This window comes from Myxocyprinus asiaticus, chromosome 20 (assembly GCF_019703515.2).
Source record: "Myxocyprinus asiaticus isolate MX2 ecotype Aquarium Trade chromosome 20, UBuf_Myxa_2, whole genome shotgun sequence".
Classification (NCBI taxonomy): Eukaryota; Metazoa; Chordata; class Actinopteri; order Cypriniformes; family Catostomidae; genus Myxocyprinus; species Myxocyprinus asiaticus.
Window position 1 is genome coordinate 15,720,713 of NC_059363.1, and position 16,221 is coordinate 15,736,933.

At 41.8% G+C, this 16,221-nt stretch overlaps 1 protein-coding gene across 8 annotated transcripts in view; it reads left to right on the top strand.

Moving 5' to 3' along the window:
* Positions 1-119: 119 nt before the first annotated feature.
* birc6 (baculoviral IAP repeat containing 6) overlaps positions 120-16,221 on the top strand; it is a 149,578-nt gene continuing 133,476 nt past the window's right edge. For all 8 annotated transcript variants that reach the window (XM_051646496.1, XM_051646497.1, XM_051646502.1 and 5 more), the window contains exons 1-3: positions 120-518; positions 5,045-5,226; positions 11,036-11,173. In XM_051646496.1, coding sequence (XP_051502456.1) covers positions 326-518; positions 5,045-5,226; positions 11,036-11,173 — 513 coding nt within the window. In that variant the 5' untranslated portion in view covers positions 120-325. The remainder of the gene's footprint in view (positions 519-5,044; positions 5,227-11,035; positions 11,174-16,221) is intronic.

A 16,221-nucleotide genomic window follows, 5' to 3' on the forward strand; every position in this document is an offset into this window, starting at 1 on the left:
TGTCTATCTATATGTCTGTCTGTCTGTCTGTCTGTCTATCTCTCTGTCTGCCTGCCTGCCACAGCGACCCTAGAGGTTCGGCGGGCAGTGACACGGTGACTACGCCAGTTCCGTTTTCCTGCTGAGAGTGTGAGCAGAAGCAGCCGCTGGTTTCCGCTCCGCTGATGGTGAATCGCTGCTCCTGCGGCATCGGGTGGAGGTTTACAGCCCGCAGTGGAAGCGCAGCGGTACTTGAGGATTCAACGTTAACATTTTCTCGTCGAGTCGTGTCCACGGAGTAGCTGCTGAAAAAGGAGGGAAGGCAGGAAGGGAAGATAGCAGGAAGATGGCGGCGGCGGCAGCGGCCTCGCCGGACTGGATCGTGCTGAGGGACGGCTGCCTGCGCTGCGACGAGGAGGGCCTACGGAGCCTGTCCTACCACCCGGCCCTCAACGCAATCCTAGCCGTCACCAGCCGGGGCAGCATCAAAGTCATCGACGGCACATCTGGGGCTATTTTACAGGCCTCGGCTTTGCACGGTGAGTTTCGGTCCGGACGGGTTATATGGGATTTTATAAATACCGGATTGGATCAGAGAGCCAGGGCATGGAGATACACAACTGATCCCAGAGCTATCCTGCTTTACAAAAGAGAAGTGTGGGAGATCCCTTGCTCCTGGGACATGTAATGGATAAGGAGGGCGAGATATATTCTTCACTCCTGAATCTCATGATGGAGGAGATTGAGAGAAGTCCCTGTGTTCCTGATTGGAGAGTGTTTGATCTCACGTTCATGGGGTCCTGATAGAGCAGTGGAGAAACGGTATCTCACTATTAGGGCTCTTGTATGTTAGAAGGACAAATGTCTTTGGGCTCTGATGGAGGAGTCTTTTAGAAGATCATTCAGTCTAGGGGCCTTCTGGTAATGCTTCTTATAGAGAACTGTGTCAGAATGGTTCTTCACTCTAGGGCCACTTGATAGAGCGTTATTTTGAAATTGAATGCCTACTATTAGGGCTTCTGTTGGGATAACAGATGTGTCAGAGTGGTTCTTGACTCATCGTTTTGGAGTTTACGAATAATCCATCCCTCACTCATATGGCTTCTGAAATACGATTTGTTGTGAGAAAGATCCCTCACACTTTTGACCTGATGGAGGAGTGTGTGATCCTCACTGTTTGGGGTCACTTGAAACGCTGTAAACATTTCAAACAGCCATTTTAATCATGAATACACAGTTTATGTACATATCTGTAGTGTTGCATGTACATGTATCACTACATCTAATCATTATAGGCCAACTAAAACAGGACGAAAACTGAAAACTAAAACTCAAAGCTGTAGTGATCTTAAAAGTAATGCGCTACTGATGCTAATCTAAACATTAGCAAACATCAGCTAGTCACTCTGCGGCTTTATATGTGTCTCTGTTACTTGGTGTTATTTATATAAAACCAATATTTTAATACATGACAGTGATTTATAATGCATATTAACGTAAATATGAAGTGTTATTAACATACAATTTATTGATTTGTGTCTTGCATTAGCTGACAGAGGCTAATCATGCTAAGAATGCTAAAGTTAGCCTAGCGTTAGCCCAGCCTAGCCTAGCCTGCTACGGATCAGTAACACTTTTATGTGTGTTAACCCGAGAGATGACAGTTGACTTTAACGTCGCATACAGCTTGAAAATGTTTTTTTTTTTTTGGTTCGTTTTATGCTCACATGTGCGGGTTTTGGGCGGATGTAGTAGTTTGTGGGCCTGTTCATTGTTAAACGCGGCATTTTCAACAGAGTGATGTGAGCTGTCAGAACGCCTGTGCTGGAAACTGATTTGTTTTGGTGATATTTCTTTAATATTCACATTTCGTCTGCACTTATCTGGCCACACTGAGCGTTTTATCTTTTATGTCATGTGCCAAATGTTCAAATTGCGTGGTAATTGCTTTGGAGATACTAATTCATTTGCCTGAAGAAGTGAAACGGGTTAGACAGTATTTCAGCCTGAGGCTGAGTCCAGTTCAAGAGAGATCGATATTTGTCATTATTGTCGTTTATACCTCATTAATTCATGATATAGTTTTATAGCTAAAAATGTCTTATATACTGTCACATTAAAAAAAAATCTCAGGCCGTCAAGAGTATACAGTGCATTCATAAAATACTCAGACGCCTTAATTTTTTTCCACATTTTATGTTGCAGCCTTATGCTAAAATGCTTGAAATATTTTTTTTTTCACATCAATCTACACTCCATACCCCATAATGACAAAGCAAAAACCAGATTTTTGATGACTTTATTAAAAAGAAAATACTGAAATATCACATTGACCTAAGTATTCAGACCCTTAAATAAGTACTTCGTTGAAGCACCTTTGGCAGCGATTACAGCCTCAAGTCTTTTTGGGTATGATGCGACAAGCTTTGCACACCTGGATTTGGGGATTTTCTACCATTGTTCTGTGCAGATCCTCTCAAGCTCTGTCAGGTTGGATGTGGACCTGCAGTGGACAGCCATTTTCAGGTCTCTCCAGAGATGTTCAATTGGGTTCAAGTCTGGGCTCTGGCTGTGCCACTCAAGGACATTCACAGAGTTGTCCCTAAGCCACTCTTGCATTGTCTTGGCTGTGAGCTTAGGGTCATTTTCTTGTTGGAAGGTGAACCTTTGGCCCAGTCTGAGGTGCTGAGCGCTCTGGACCAGGTTTTCATTAAGGATATCTCTGTATATTGCTGCGTGCAGCTTTCCTTCAACCCTGACCAGTCCACTAGTCCTTGCTGCTGAAAAACACCTCCACGGCATGATGCTACCACCACCATGCTTCACCGTTGGGATGGTGTTGCACAGGAGATGAGCGGTGCCTAGTTTCCTCCAGACATGACGCTTGTAATTGAGGCCAAACAGTTCAATCTTTGTTTCATCATACCAGAGAAACTTGTTTTTCACAGGTGCTTTTTTGCAAATTGCAAGCGGGCTTTCATGTGTCTTGCACTGAGGAACGGCTTCCGTCTGGCCACTCTGCCATAAAGCCCAGATCGGTGGAGTGTTGCAGTGATGGTTGTCCTTTTTCAAGTTTCTCCCATCTCCACACATGATCTCTGGAGCTCAACCAGAGTGACCATCGTGTTCTTGGTCACCTCTCTTACCAAGGCCCTTCACCCCTGATTGATCAGTTTGACTGGGCGGCCAGCTCTAGGAAGAGACCTGGTTGTTCCAAACTTCCATTTAAGAATTATGGAGGCCACTGTGCTTTTGGTAATTTAAAGCATTTTAGCATAAGGCTGCACCATAACAAAAAGTGAAAAAAATGAAGGGGTCTGAATACTTTCTGAGTGCACTGTAAATGTTGTATTTGCCATGACAAATGTCTTTGAAGGTCTTCTGTCATATGTATTGTTTATGTAGCTTTAGTCCAGATTCCCTGAAACTTCTTGATTTAAAGAATTTTAAACATTGAGACTGTAAAATTTAGTCTAAGACTTATCTGAGAGGTCAACTCAGAGTTTAACTAGATTTATGTTCCCAGCTAAGTCATAATGGAATCAGTATATCTGTATGTAGTTAATCCCTCATGTTTTAGATACACAGTACATGCTTCTTTTTCCGGATGGGGGTGGGGGCAAACAGAAAACCTTTGGATTAACAGCACCTACCAAATCTACAGGATGTTCAGTCCTGTAGATTTGGTAGCATATACATGGTAGCATATATGGTGATTCTTTATAGAAAATATCCTATGGTCAACGACAAGTCTGAGTCTGTGTTCAGGGATCCATACATTTAAATTTATCGGTTGATTTATGTTTGTTATGTATCGCTTGGCTGAGATTAAGGTTATGCTTATAGCACTTTTATTTGAAATTCCAAATAAGTTATTGGCGGGGAATCTTGACAGAGAGAGATGCTAGCACAGAACATTCGACTCATGCTTGTTTAGATACTATTGATAAGGATTGAATGTTTTCCCCCTTTTTTGAGTGTGCAACACATCCACTTAAGAGTAGACCTATATTTAGGAACCGTTTGCACTGTTACAACTTTTCTCCCCTTCTTAAGGAAAGTGTCATTGATGTACAGTATTCTAGGATCCAACAGTGAATAAAATGGGTTACAAAAAGACTAAATGCAGGTAAAATTGCTTGTAAATTTTGATGTAGATTTTATATGATAACAGGTTATTCACATTTGTGAGCTCTCAACAAGCTTATTACTCTGGTTTTGAAAAATCTGTTATCAAATGTCATCGTCATCTGGGTTTTTTTCTGCTCATCAGATTTCAGTCTGATTTTGCATACAGCTTTCATTCATGCATGGTAAAGGATGTGCTTGGCTTAACTTCTAGGGTAAAAGGGAACAGAACCTTTTGGAATGATTTGCTGAAACCAGTGACATTTCTCACTTTTCCACGCTCTGCATCAGCTGGTTTGCTAGATTCCATGGTGTTTTTTGTGTCTCAGTTCTAATTTCTTAAAACAAGGGTGTAGACCTCCAGAACATGTTCGGTATTTATTTGCGTACACGGGTGCAGTCAGCGTTAAGTTGTTTTGGTTGTAAGAAACTTGTTTCAAATGTACATTCTGAATGTGATTGGCTTTTAATAATTAAGCAATTAGATGCAAGATGCTGTGCTATATTGTGAAAATAGTCACAGCTAAATTGTGGTGTTTGGCATGATGCACAGCTAATATACAGATCAATGTTGAGTGCCCTTATTGTCTTTATAAAATATTTACTGCATGATACAAATATTGAAATGGTAAACAGGTGTTTTGCATCATAGCTGTTACTATACTGTGGATTTTAGTACGCTGTGTTGGCCAATCGTCACCCAGTATCAGATCTATCCATTTAATAAACTTAATAAGATTAAAGATTTTAAAAAATTCAGTTTAATAAGAATGTTTGGTTTTTCAACCAAAAACATCTTAACTTCTTTTTTCTGACATTTTTGTTTCATTATTTAAACTGTCAGTTTGTACATTACTATGTAACGTAGATCTAACGTAGTACAAGTATCTGCACTGAGCGCTAACAATCACACTGTCCTATGTGTGTTGTGTGACAGCTAAACCTGGGGGCCGGGTGAGGTGTCAGTACTTCCCTGCCGTGGATAAGGTGTTGTTTGTGGACGATTATGCTGTCGGCTGCAGGAAGGACTTAAATGGGATCCTTCTTTTGGACACGGCCCTCCAGGCCCCTGTATCGAAGCCAGAAGACATGGTGCAGCTGGAGCTCCCCGTTACAGAGGTAAGAGGCCCAGCATTTCAGAACCAGATTCAGATATGTACATTTACTTTAAATAATGGGCTTTGTCTTGAGAAATCTGTCATTACTTGACCACTATCAGTTAATAATTGATAACGTTGTTGTGTTGATCATCTTCATGCTTCTCAGGGTCAGCATTATTTGTGCTTGCACTTAAATAATGCACATCATGTATTTGAAAGTAGGGGTGGGAAAAAATTATATTCTCCAATGCATCACGATTCTCTCTCCAAAGATTCTGCATCGATTGTCAAAAATTCAGAATCGATTCTGAGATCAGTTTACTAATGCCAAGCGCTCACTGATCTCAGACTGGATGTATCCACCACGTGACCATTTGTCTTCTAATGAAACTACGATCCCGAATTTCATTCACAAACTCACTCACATAGTAACGGGAGATATTATTTTTGATTACATGTCAACAAACAATATGAAAGATGAGTTTCTGCCCGTTATTGCACTGATTTGCACAGAATGGGGGGAAAAAACTCTGAAAATAATGATGAGACAGTGGTTCGGGAGACGTGGGTGATGTTTTTGTTTTTTGTCTGCTGCTTCCCAATACCTTTCACTCTTCTTGCGCTCTCTATTTCTTTGGCTGTTGCTCATTGCCAGCCTCTCGCTCATCGGGGTTGACTACTCATCAGTAAAATTTCAAGCAGGTGAGACTTCTCACAGAGCAAACAGATGGCACAGCGCATATTAGATGCTTAATTGATTTCTTGAACAATAATCCCACTATTTCTCTCACTTTACCATCACCTATGGTGAGGAAAGAAGAAATTTACATCTGCACTTTCACAGATGCAGATATCTTATGTAATCAACCTGGACCTGCAACCTCTAGTTATAGTTAAAATAAAAAAATGAAAAGTCTTGGGATAGATTTATTCCAAGTAATCATTTAATACTATTAAATAAAAATGATTAACAGTGCTTTAAACACAAAGTATTTTCATATAATCAGTTGAATTATTTAATTAAATGCATTGAGTGTTTTGATAGAGAGTTTCCAGTGTTTATTTTCTGTAATTTATTTTCTTGTGCTTTAAAAAGGTTAGTGTTTATCAGTTTTTATGATGAAATACACCGCACACCTGATTTAATTGTGGATTTTGTAGTTACTGCAATTTTCTCAAAACCTGGTTATAGTTGAGCTAGACCTGTCCGGAACAGGACAACTTAATCTAAGAACCCAAATTTTGGTCAAAATGTTAAGTTGCTGTGTTTTGCCTTTGCACAGCAGAATAACCAATAATAAAATGTAGATGATGCAGATGAATCAGGAATCGTTTTGGAATTAGATCGTGACTCCCAGAATCAGAATCGGATTGAATCGTGAGGTACCTAAAGATTCCCACTGCGATTTGAAATGGCATAGAAATAAGTCTTTATGCTTAAGAATTCTGAAGTGTGTTTACTAGGAAAAATGTGAAAATTAGTAAAATTACCTCCCAAAAAGTATGCATGGCTTATTGCTGAACTACAGTGCTGATTCTGAATTAGTTCTATAAGGTATAAGTGATTAAAAAAACAAAAAAACATTAGCTCCTTGAAAATGTGGTAATGTTTATAATAAGGTTCCATTTGTTAATGTATGAGATATCATTAACAATCTTTATTCATGTTAATTGATAAAAACACAACTGTTTATTGTTAGTTCATGTTAGGTAATATTGCAGTAACTGTTAAAATGCAATTTTTGCAATTTTTAATTTTAAAGGTGTATTAATAAATATTGAAATTAACATTAACCAAATGCTCTAAAAGTATTGTTCATTGTTAGTTCATGTTAATAAATGTAGTTAACTAATGTTAATAAATGAAAGCTTATTGTAGTGTTACCAAAAATGTAATATGTGATTCTAGTACACCAGACAATGAATTCCATTTGGTGGTTTCTTCTACAGCTGATGCAGTAAGGCTGTTAATTGTACCAGTATAACTGACTGGTTGAGATCACACAATGTTTATATCATAAGGTCTTAGATTTTATGATAAGAAAAGTGCAAATGTCTTTTACGTTTCATGGCTATCATCATGTGTGAATAACGTGTGAGTACAGATCATCCATCAGTCTTGTGCTAAGGTCAGTGTGGTGTAGTATAACAAAAAAACACGTCTCTCTCTTTGTGTTTCGTCCAGGGCTGTATGATGTGAATTATTGTTATGCTCTTCCTTACTATGTGGTGTACAATACAATCTGGCAAAATTGTAGTTTGGTTGAACAAGCATGTTGATATAGTGATCGCCTAACCAGTCTGACAAAGTGTGCTATGCAGAAAGACTGGTCCATTGTGTCCTAGGACACAAATAAAACTCCAAGCCATCACCACTCCCTGTCCATATACTGTACTTGTGTGTGTGTGTGTGTGTGTGTGTGTGTGTGTGTGTGTGAGTGTGAGGACTGGTTGATTTGATGGGTCTCATAGTAGACTGATGCACAGACTAACATGAGAGAGTCCAAGGCTCAAATTGAATAAAAATGGTAGTTTTGTTCATGTCTGATTTCACAATTAAAATAAAATAGTTTTGAGAATAGACTTCAGACTTGAGTCAGAATGCGCCATATTTAATTTGATGCAAGCTGAAACATCATACTATAACTTGGGTGTTGCTTGTTCAGCCAACACATTGAAAAAAATGTCTAACCACAAATTAGTAGTTGACAAAAAAACTCATGGGTGGTGAAAGACAACCTAGGAGGACCATAAGACTATCAGTACAATATATTGAACTGATTATACTTCCACCCTTTCACAGACTAGTTTTCATTTACTTCAAATTAAAGTCAACATGTAATGTGTTTGCAACCTATTTTTTTACGTTGCATGTTTCTGATTGAAACAAGATATTTAAAGCAAAGAAAACAAATGTAGGGCAGAACTTGAATTGATTGGATTGTGAAAACTGGTTTATATATTACAGATGGTTGTAGGAGAGGGATTGAAAAATCTGTCTGAATCATAAGACGGAGAGCTCTCTCATGATTTAATAATTTTATCATAAGGATGCTGCAGTGGCACCTACAATTGGTCTCTTTAATTGGCAGATTCAGGTTTGTGTGCTGCTTCATAACATTTTTAGAAGAATATCTCAGTCAGTCCATTCAATGCAAGTGAATGGTGGCCAGAACTTTGATGGTCCAAAAAGCAGATAAAGGCAGCATAAATTTAATCTATATGATTTCAGTGGTTTGATCTATGTATTCAGAAGTGATATGATAGGTTTGGGTGACAAAAGCTTTTACTATAAACGTCCATTTTCACATTCTTTTGTTTTTGGCGATTCGCATTCGTGCATATTGCCGCTGACTGGGCAGGGTGGAGAATTTATAGTAAAAAAGGACTTATATTGATTGGTTTCTCACCCACACCTATCAGATCTCTTCAGAAGACATGGATTAAACCACAGGAGTTGTATAGATTACTTTTATGCTATCTTTGTTCTTTTTGGAGCTTGAAAGATCTGGCCACCATTCATTTGCATTTAATGGACCAATATAGCGGAGTTATTCTAAAAATCTTTGTGTTCTGCAGAAGAAAGAAACTGAACAGTCAACAAAGTTTAATGGTAAACTTAAACCAACATAAAACACAAGGACACACAACGCGGCCGCGTTTTGTATTTTCCACAGGCACTACATCACTGGAACATCTAGGCTGTAATTTTGGGGTGGTGTTTAACTTCTGTTCTTGATGGCAGTGACATTGCTGTCATGCCATGTTTGAGTTGTTACTGCTTATGTGTTTTGGTGAACATAAATAGCTTGAATATTTTAAAGGCTCTAGGTGTAACCCACAGATGCCACATTGTTTGAAATGTCAACTCTATCTCAGTAAAAAGATTTATGCCTTATTTAAATGTAGTACAAGTAGTTTTTTTGTTTACTTGTTTTTTTTTACCTGCTTGTAACAAAAGTAAGTAACATCTAAGCTCTCATTTAAAGTAGAGGTGCACAGATGTATGCACAGCACCGCTGGAAAGCTGCAGATGATCTGGGCTGAAAATTCACTGTCCAAAGGGGGCAGAAAAATGCCTCCGACAGTTAGCTTACATCTCATGCTGTATGTGAAAGAAAATGCTTCTTGTGTGGACATTCTTTAAATCGGGTGACAGTGAAAGCAGAATTGCAATTTATAAGCTTGGCACTGCCAGAATTTCACGTGGTGGAAATACCATTAACTTTTAAGACAACCAAAATGATTACTCAACTTAAAGCTTGAAACAGGAAGTATATGAGTTTGTTAAAGTTAAAGTGGATGCTGCTTCAGCTAAAAAGTTAAGAACATTAAAAAAAACTCTTACCAGTTTAATGTGAGCCTGACAGGGGGCTATTCAGAATTAGGCTGATATGAGTAAAGAATGTTAATGTGCTTTTTGTTTAGTGTTTTGTTTATAACTAAGACCAGTTACACATTAAAGACATGTAGAGACATAATGAGATTACAATTATTATTTGAATTTCATTCAGAGTTGTGTAATTCATTATCAGTGATTTAAAAAAGCAGAACTACCAAACTATCTATATCGTTGTCGGCAGATGTTCTAAATAATCGGATATCGGTATTATCACACTAATGTTGTATGGGTGCATCCCTAATTAAAAGACACACAACATAATTTGTAGTGAAAGACTTATATAAACTTCAGGCTGATTAATTGGCAGATATTTGCTTATTTGATATTATTGCAATCAGCGGAAATTCTAAACCTGATTGGCCGTGCATCAGAAGTGGTCATTCTGCCTAGTGATAGTTACAAAATCCATCGATGGCACAATTTATGTTTTCAAATATTTTTAGTGAATTTTGAGGAATTATTGTGTGAAATAAAACCCTGTTTACACCTGGAATTAAGATGTATATTAGGTAATCCGATCACAAGTAGTTAGGCGAGACACACCACTGTTTCCACCTTGTATTACCATGCGTCTCAAATGAGTTTCCTGTAACCATTTGTGATAGGATTTCTCTGATTACATGACAACATCAATCACAATGTGTGTTACTGCATGATTTAAAAAAATGCCAAAAAGTAATAAAAGACAAAGAAAGCATGACAAAAAATAAATAACAAAAACTATGCATGGTTGACAGGTGAGTGGTGGAGCTTCGCTACTGTCTGAGATGCATCAGGACGGATTTGCATTTACACCTAATGCAATGGGTTCACATGCGTTTTTGACTACCTCTGTATTTGTTTTTGTGATCCAATCACAAAATGTTTTGCACCCTGTTTACACCTTTATTAGGTTCTGACTTTGTGAATCGGATCATCACTCAAAATGCATGTTAATACCAGGTGTAAACAGAGTCTAAGTGTGTGGACATTCAACAATTTAGTTTACATCTTATTTGCTATCATGCTTATTTGTGGCCACTCTGCTCTCTAGATATCGACATTGGCCATTAAAAAAATCCATATTGATTGACCAACTTTGTCCGTTTGCCGACAGCCTTTCGAAGTGCAGCCAATGAGGACCCTGTGCATATCTGTGTCGAGTTGTTCAAAAACGTCAATTGCATTTCATTTCATTCATTATTTATTTCATAGTGGAAAATCCAAGTAAAATGTGTTTTAAAGTGGATTGGTTTACCAATGCCTTTCAATACAGAGACCATGAGGCCATCAAGTAGCAATTGCTTTGAAATTGATGGACTGTAATGTTGAACTACATTCCAAGTTTACTGCCGCTCTGCATTTAGATTAATTAATTCATTGTTTGCCATTGAGGTTTGACTGTATGGTAAGTGTGATTTACAGTGTTCCTGTGATTCCCTTGTAGGCCCAGCAGATGTTGTATGCCTGTCTGGAGAAGGTGGATGTTTCCAACACAGAGGGTTATGATGTCTTTCTCACTCAGCTCAAAGAAGGCCTAGAGAATACCTCACACGAGACGGCGGCCAATCATAAAGTTGCAAAGGTGAGTGAAACAGGAAATAGGATGAGTATTAAATAAATTGGTCAGTAAATCTCGATTATCATTTTGACCAATTTATAACCAAGAAGTTGTAAAAAGTACAAAGTGTAGAGAAATAATTTGTCTTATGAGTAATCAACCTGGCTGAGCAGTTGGTTTTGATCCAGATGTTTCTTTGAGGAACATATGATATTATACCTATAGTGCAGAATGCTTCCATTGTTCTCCCAAAAATGAATATTCTGTCATTATGTATTATTTATATTTATGTAATTTGTAAAACCATTTGCTGTTATTCTTTCTTTGGAGCAAACAAAAGATATTTTTTAAACAATCTTCACCTAGATATACATCACTGTATGACCGTTATTTTTGCGTATTCTGCCACACAAGCTTGGAAGGACATGAGGGTTAATAAATTATGACAGAATATTAATTTCTTTGTTGAAATATTCCTTTAAATAAAATCATGGCCAGATGTGAACTGTCAGTGATGTTACTGTGGTATAAGTTCTCTGTGTTCTTCAATCAAAGGCCTGGTTCTCTCTTTCCAACACACACACTGTAGTATTGCCCATCTGTTCATTATTCTGCTGTGCTGGTATTTGGCTTCATGTTTCAGAGTTGCAGAGCTTCTTTCAAATTACTTTTCCCAACTAGATTTTGTGGACTCCATAAAGACTGGACGTCCTGATTTTAAAACTTCTGTCACTGTGTGTTGTTGTGACATGTTTGCTGTTGTAATGCAATCTGACTTTGTGTGCGTTTGTTAATAAGCAAGAATAGTCGAGTCATGTTGCATTACTACTCATAGATTATTCATGAGACGCATCCTCACTGTGATTGTGATCTATGCACACACAGACATTATTGAACAGCGGTACTGCAGAGCTCAAATCAGTAGCCTTGCAGTAACAGGAGTATGATCAAAGACTCCCTTTAATGCACATGTGCTAAGTTTAAGCTTTGTCACTGAATTCTGAAGAAATAACGCAGGTTTTTAGAGCTTAAACCAATAGATCTCAAGAACCCCACTGTCTTTTTACATAGTTTGTTAACTGATACTGAAGGAATACAGCGAGAAGAACAGAGAAAAACACGGAAGACAGTGCATAATTTCGTGGGAATTTAGTGTGTGCCTGGGATCTGCAAGAGGATTATTCAGCATAGAGCTATTAAACAACCCTGTCTTTTACACTCTCTCTCTCTCAATTGCAGTTTGTATTTTTAAATTTTTGAGTACTTGACTCTTTGGAAAGCTCTCTTTCATCATCTCGTGTTCGAGATCCACCTATGGGAAGGGCATCCGTACCTGACCTCTGCAGAAGCATCCAATTGCACCAAGTCTGGCTAGACAGACAGAAGCGCGTGACCTATGCCCGGTAAGGACCCGCCCCCTTACCTATGAGCATACAAGGACCTGCACGCGCTGCTGTTCCTCAGTTGACATTCGCTTCTCGCGAACTCTGTTTCTCTCAGCTCGGTTGGAATTTGACTTTCACAATTTTGTCTACAGGAGGACACATCGTTCAGATCAGCCTCCACCAGACGTGACTGTCTTGCTTCAGCCAGGTTAGCTGTTTTTGTTTACTGCAAGCCGCCCACGCTCACTTAAACTACCAGTCATGCTGCCCGCCTATCTCTCTCACCACTTCCCCTTCTCCACGGCTGCTCGCCACGGATTTTACCATCTGTCGTTACCAATATGCCGCTTTCCAAACCTATGGCTACCCTCGGGGACAACCTATTGCATGCCTGCGACGCCCTCATCGCCGCCAGAGACCCTCGTCCTTTCTGTGTTGTTTGCATGGGTCTCAAACACGCGGAGGAGGCTCTAGAATTCTCAGAAAACTGTAGCCACTGCCTGGCGCTGCCCAAAAAACTCAGGCGCTGGAGGCTCAAGGTTGCCACTACTCAGTACGCCGACCCTGAAATTTCCGACTCTGACAGGGGAAACGGTGATAACGATACGCTCCTGGGTGCCTCCCGGGGCGCGGACTTTCTCAGCTCGGCTGATCAAAGCAACCCGGCGTTCCCTGAGGACAAGTTCGCCAATGAGCCGGCTGGTTCTGGTGACGAGGACGATGCGGGCCTTCTCGAGGGTTCGGAGGACGAGGAGGCCATCCAGTCTTCCATGACTCCCCAGGCTAACGCCTGCGGTCTTACCCCAGTCCGTCCTCATCGAGGTTTGTTAGCAAGCAGCCACTCGCCTCAATATCGAATGGCCAGCCCTACAAAGTGCCGCTGAAACGTGCCCCCCCCCCCCCAAAGCCTGTTCTCCCCAAAAAAATGGACCGCTTTTCTGCCTCCATCCACCAGGCCTCTTACAAAGCCTCGGCCTTGGCTGTCAGGGCCCTCAACATCTCCTCCCTCCTCTCTGCATCCTGGTCAACATGGGGCAGCAACTAGAGAAAGGGACCCCCATGCCCTCTCTGTGGAAGGAGATTGTCACAGTTAATGACCTTGTCCTCCGTAACGCCCGTCAGGCCGTCCAAGCCTGCGGGCGTTCCATGGCTCTCTCAGTGGTCAGAGAACGTGCGCTCTGGCTTAATCTGTTGGGTCTCCCTGACAGTGAGAAGCGGCGCATCACGGATGCCCCGGAAGAGCCTGGCCAGGCTCTCTTTGGCCCTGCCGTCGCCTTGATGCAAGAGCGTTGCGACGACAAGAAAAAGGAGGACGAAGCGTTTAAATTCCTAGGAAAGCGGCACCGCGCCAGGCGCCTCCCGTGCGGCCACCCAACCCTCCTGTCACGGGGCATCCTTTCCAGCACCCTGGTAAGGCAAAGCCATGCAATAAACCACCTCCTCAGCAGAGTAACCCACCCTCCGCTAAGCCATGGGGGAGAACATCTTTTGCTGTGGACAAGAAACCCCTCAACTCTACCCCCTCCATCTCTAAACGTAAACGGCTGGCCTGATGCACGGCCTCGGGGGCTTTGAGTCCACATTCTCGGGCCGCCAGCCCCCCGGACTCCTATCCCGCCCTCCTAGTTCAACTGTTCAAAAAAAGTTCCCCCCCCCCCCACCAGTGGGTGCCCACCCTGTGTGTTCAGTGCAGAACAATGTGTGTTCCCCCGTCCAGCTCATGTCGGGGAGCCTCTCCGTGCTGGAGGTGTTTACAGTGAGAAAAAGTACACAAGCAGTGTCACCACACCACCCCTACTACATTTCTCTCACCCATTCAATAAAGGCTTTGTCCCAGTGTTTCCCAACAAACAAAAAATCAAACGAATCAAATTAATTCGTAACAGAAAGAGAATATCTCTCTGCAACCCACACGTCGCCCCTAAGTTGTCCACTAGATGGTGCCATTGCATCACAGATGAGCAAATCGGGCATAAACACAGCTATGAGCGCTTCCCCGGTTCATGTGGGTTCACTTGCGAGTCACACAACAGCTTGGCAGGCTGTGTCGGCTCCCGAGTGGGTGATTCGAACCATAACGAACGTGTACAGACTCCAGTTTGCCAGGAAACGCCTTTTGGCGGCGTTATCTCCTCTCACACAGAGGAGAGCGCTGCTCACATTCTGAAAGAGGAAATCTCCCTCCCTCCTCGGGAAGGGGGCGATTCATGTACTGCCCCTAGATCAATACAATCAGGGGTTTTACTTAAGTTATTTCCTAGTTCCAAAGAAAGACAGCTCTCTCCGTCCTATTCTGGATCTCAGTGTCCAGTGTCCAGAGTGTTGAACATCAGTCAATCTGAAAGATGCTTTTTTCCACATCAACATTTACCCCCCGCACAGGAAATTTCTTCGTTTTGCCTATCAGGGCATATGTTACGAATTCAGAGTCCTTCCTTTCGGCCTCTCGCTGAGTCCGAGGGTGTTCTATCTATGTGCGGAGGCGGGCTTAGCACCGCTGAGAATAACGGGTCTAAAGATCCTAACATACATAGAAGATCGGTTAATAGCCAGTTCCAAGGAGAAAATGGCGCAAGACACTCGCCGTGTGCTTGTGCACATCACATTGCTCGGATTCAGAGTGAATGTGAACGAGCAGTTTTACACCCACTCCGAATGTTATATTCCTGGGTCTAGAGCTGAATTCAATCTCCATGCGTGTGTGCGCCTCTCACAAGAGAGCACTCTCTCTCTAATGAATTGTTTATCACAATTCAAGGAGGGGCGAAAGTACAATTTCGCACATGTCTCAGATTACAGGGTCTTATGGCATCAGCTATTCAGGTTTTGCCTTTGGGCCTTCTGCGAAAGGAGGGCATTCATGAAGTGGGTTTTATCTCTCCACTTCAGCCCGTTACACGATCTCTGTCGCTCTGTTACAGTGACGCGCTTGTGCACAGCTGCTTTGCGCCACTGGAGGAGCGCAGGTTTTTATGCACATGGGACCCCTCTCGGGGCTGTTATGTTATGAAAAGTTGTAATGACAGATGCGTCTTTAACAGGGTGGGAAGCCACTCAGGAGGGCAGGACGGTGAACGTTTCGTGGTCGAGCGAACTTCGTTCAGCCCACATAAATTATTTAGAGCTCATGACTGTATGGAAAGCTCTGAATCATTTTCTGCCCCGCTTGCAGGGGCATCATGTGCTCGTTCACTGCGACAATACCACAGCAGTGGCACATATCAATCGCCAGGGCGGAATGCGCTCACCCAAGCTTCATGCTGTAGCTCACAGGCTTTTAGTGTGGAGCAGAAGGCACTTCCTGTCATTACGCGAGACCCATGTTCCAGGCATTTTGAACAGGGGCGCGGACCTTCTGTCGAGGGGGAACCAGCTCTATGGAGACTGGCGCCTCCACCCTCAGATAGTGGGCATGTTGTGGGAGAGATTCGGACAGGCGACCGTAGATCTCTTCGTCTCGCACGAAAAACTCCCATTGTCCTATGTTCTTCTTGCTAAAGTACGAGGACGCGCCCCTTGGCGTGGACGCACTAGCCCACCCGTGGCCCAAAGTGCTGCTCTACGCATTCCCTTCCCTGTGCCTGTTAATACCCACCCTGGCCAGGGTGAGAGAGCAGGGCCTGTCCCTCATTTTGATAGCACCCAGATGACCCAAAGCACTGTGGCTGGCAGAGATAATTCCTCTTC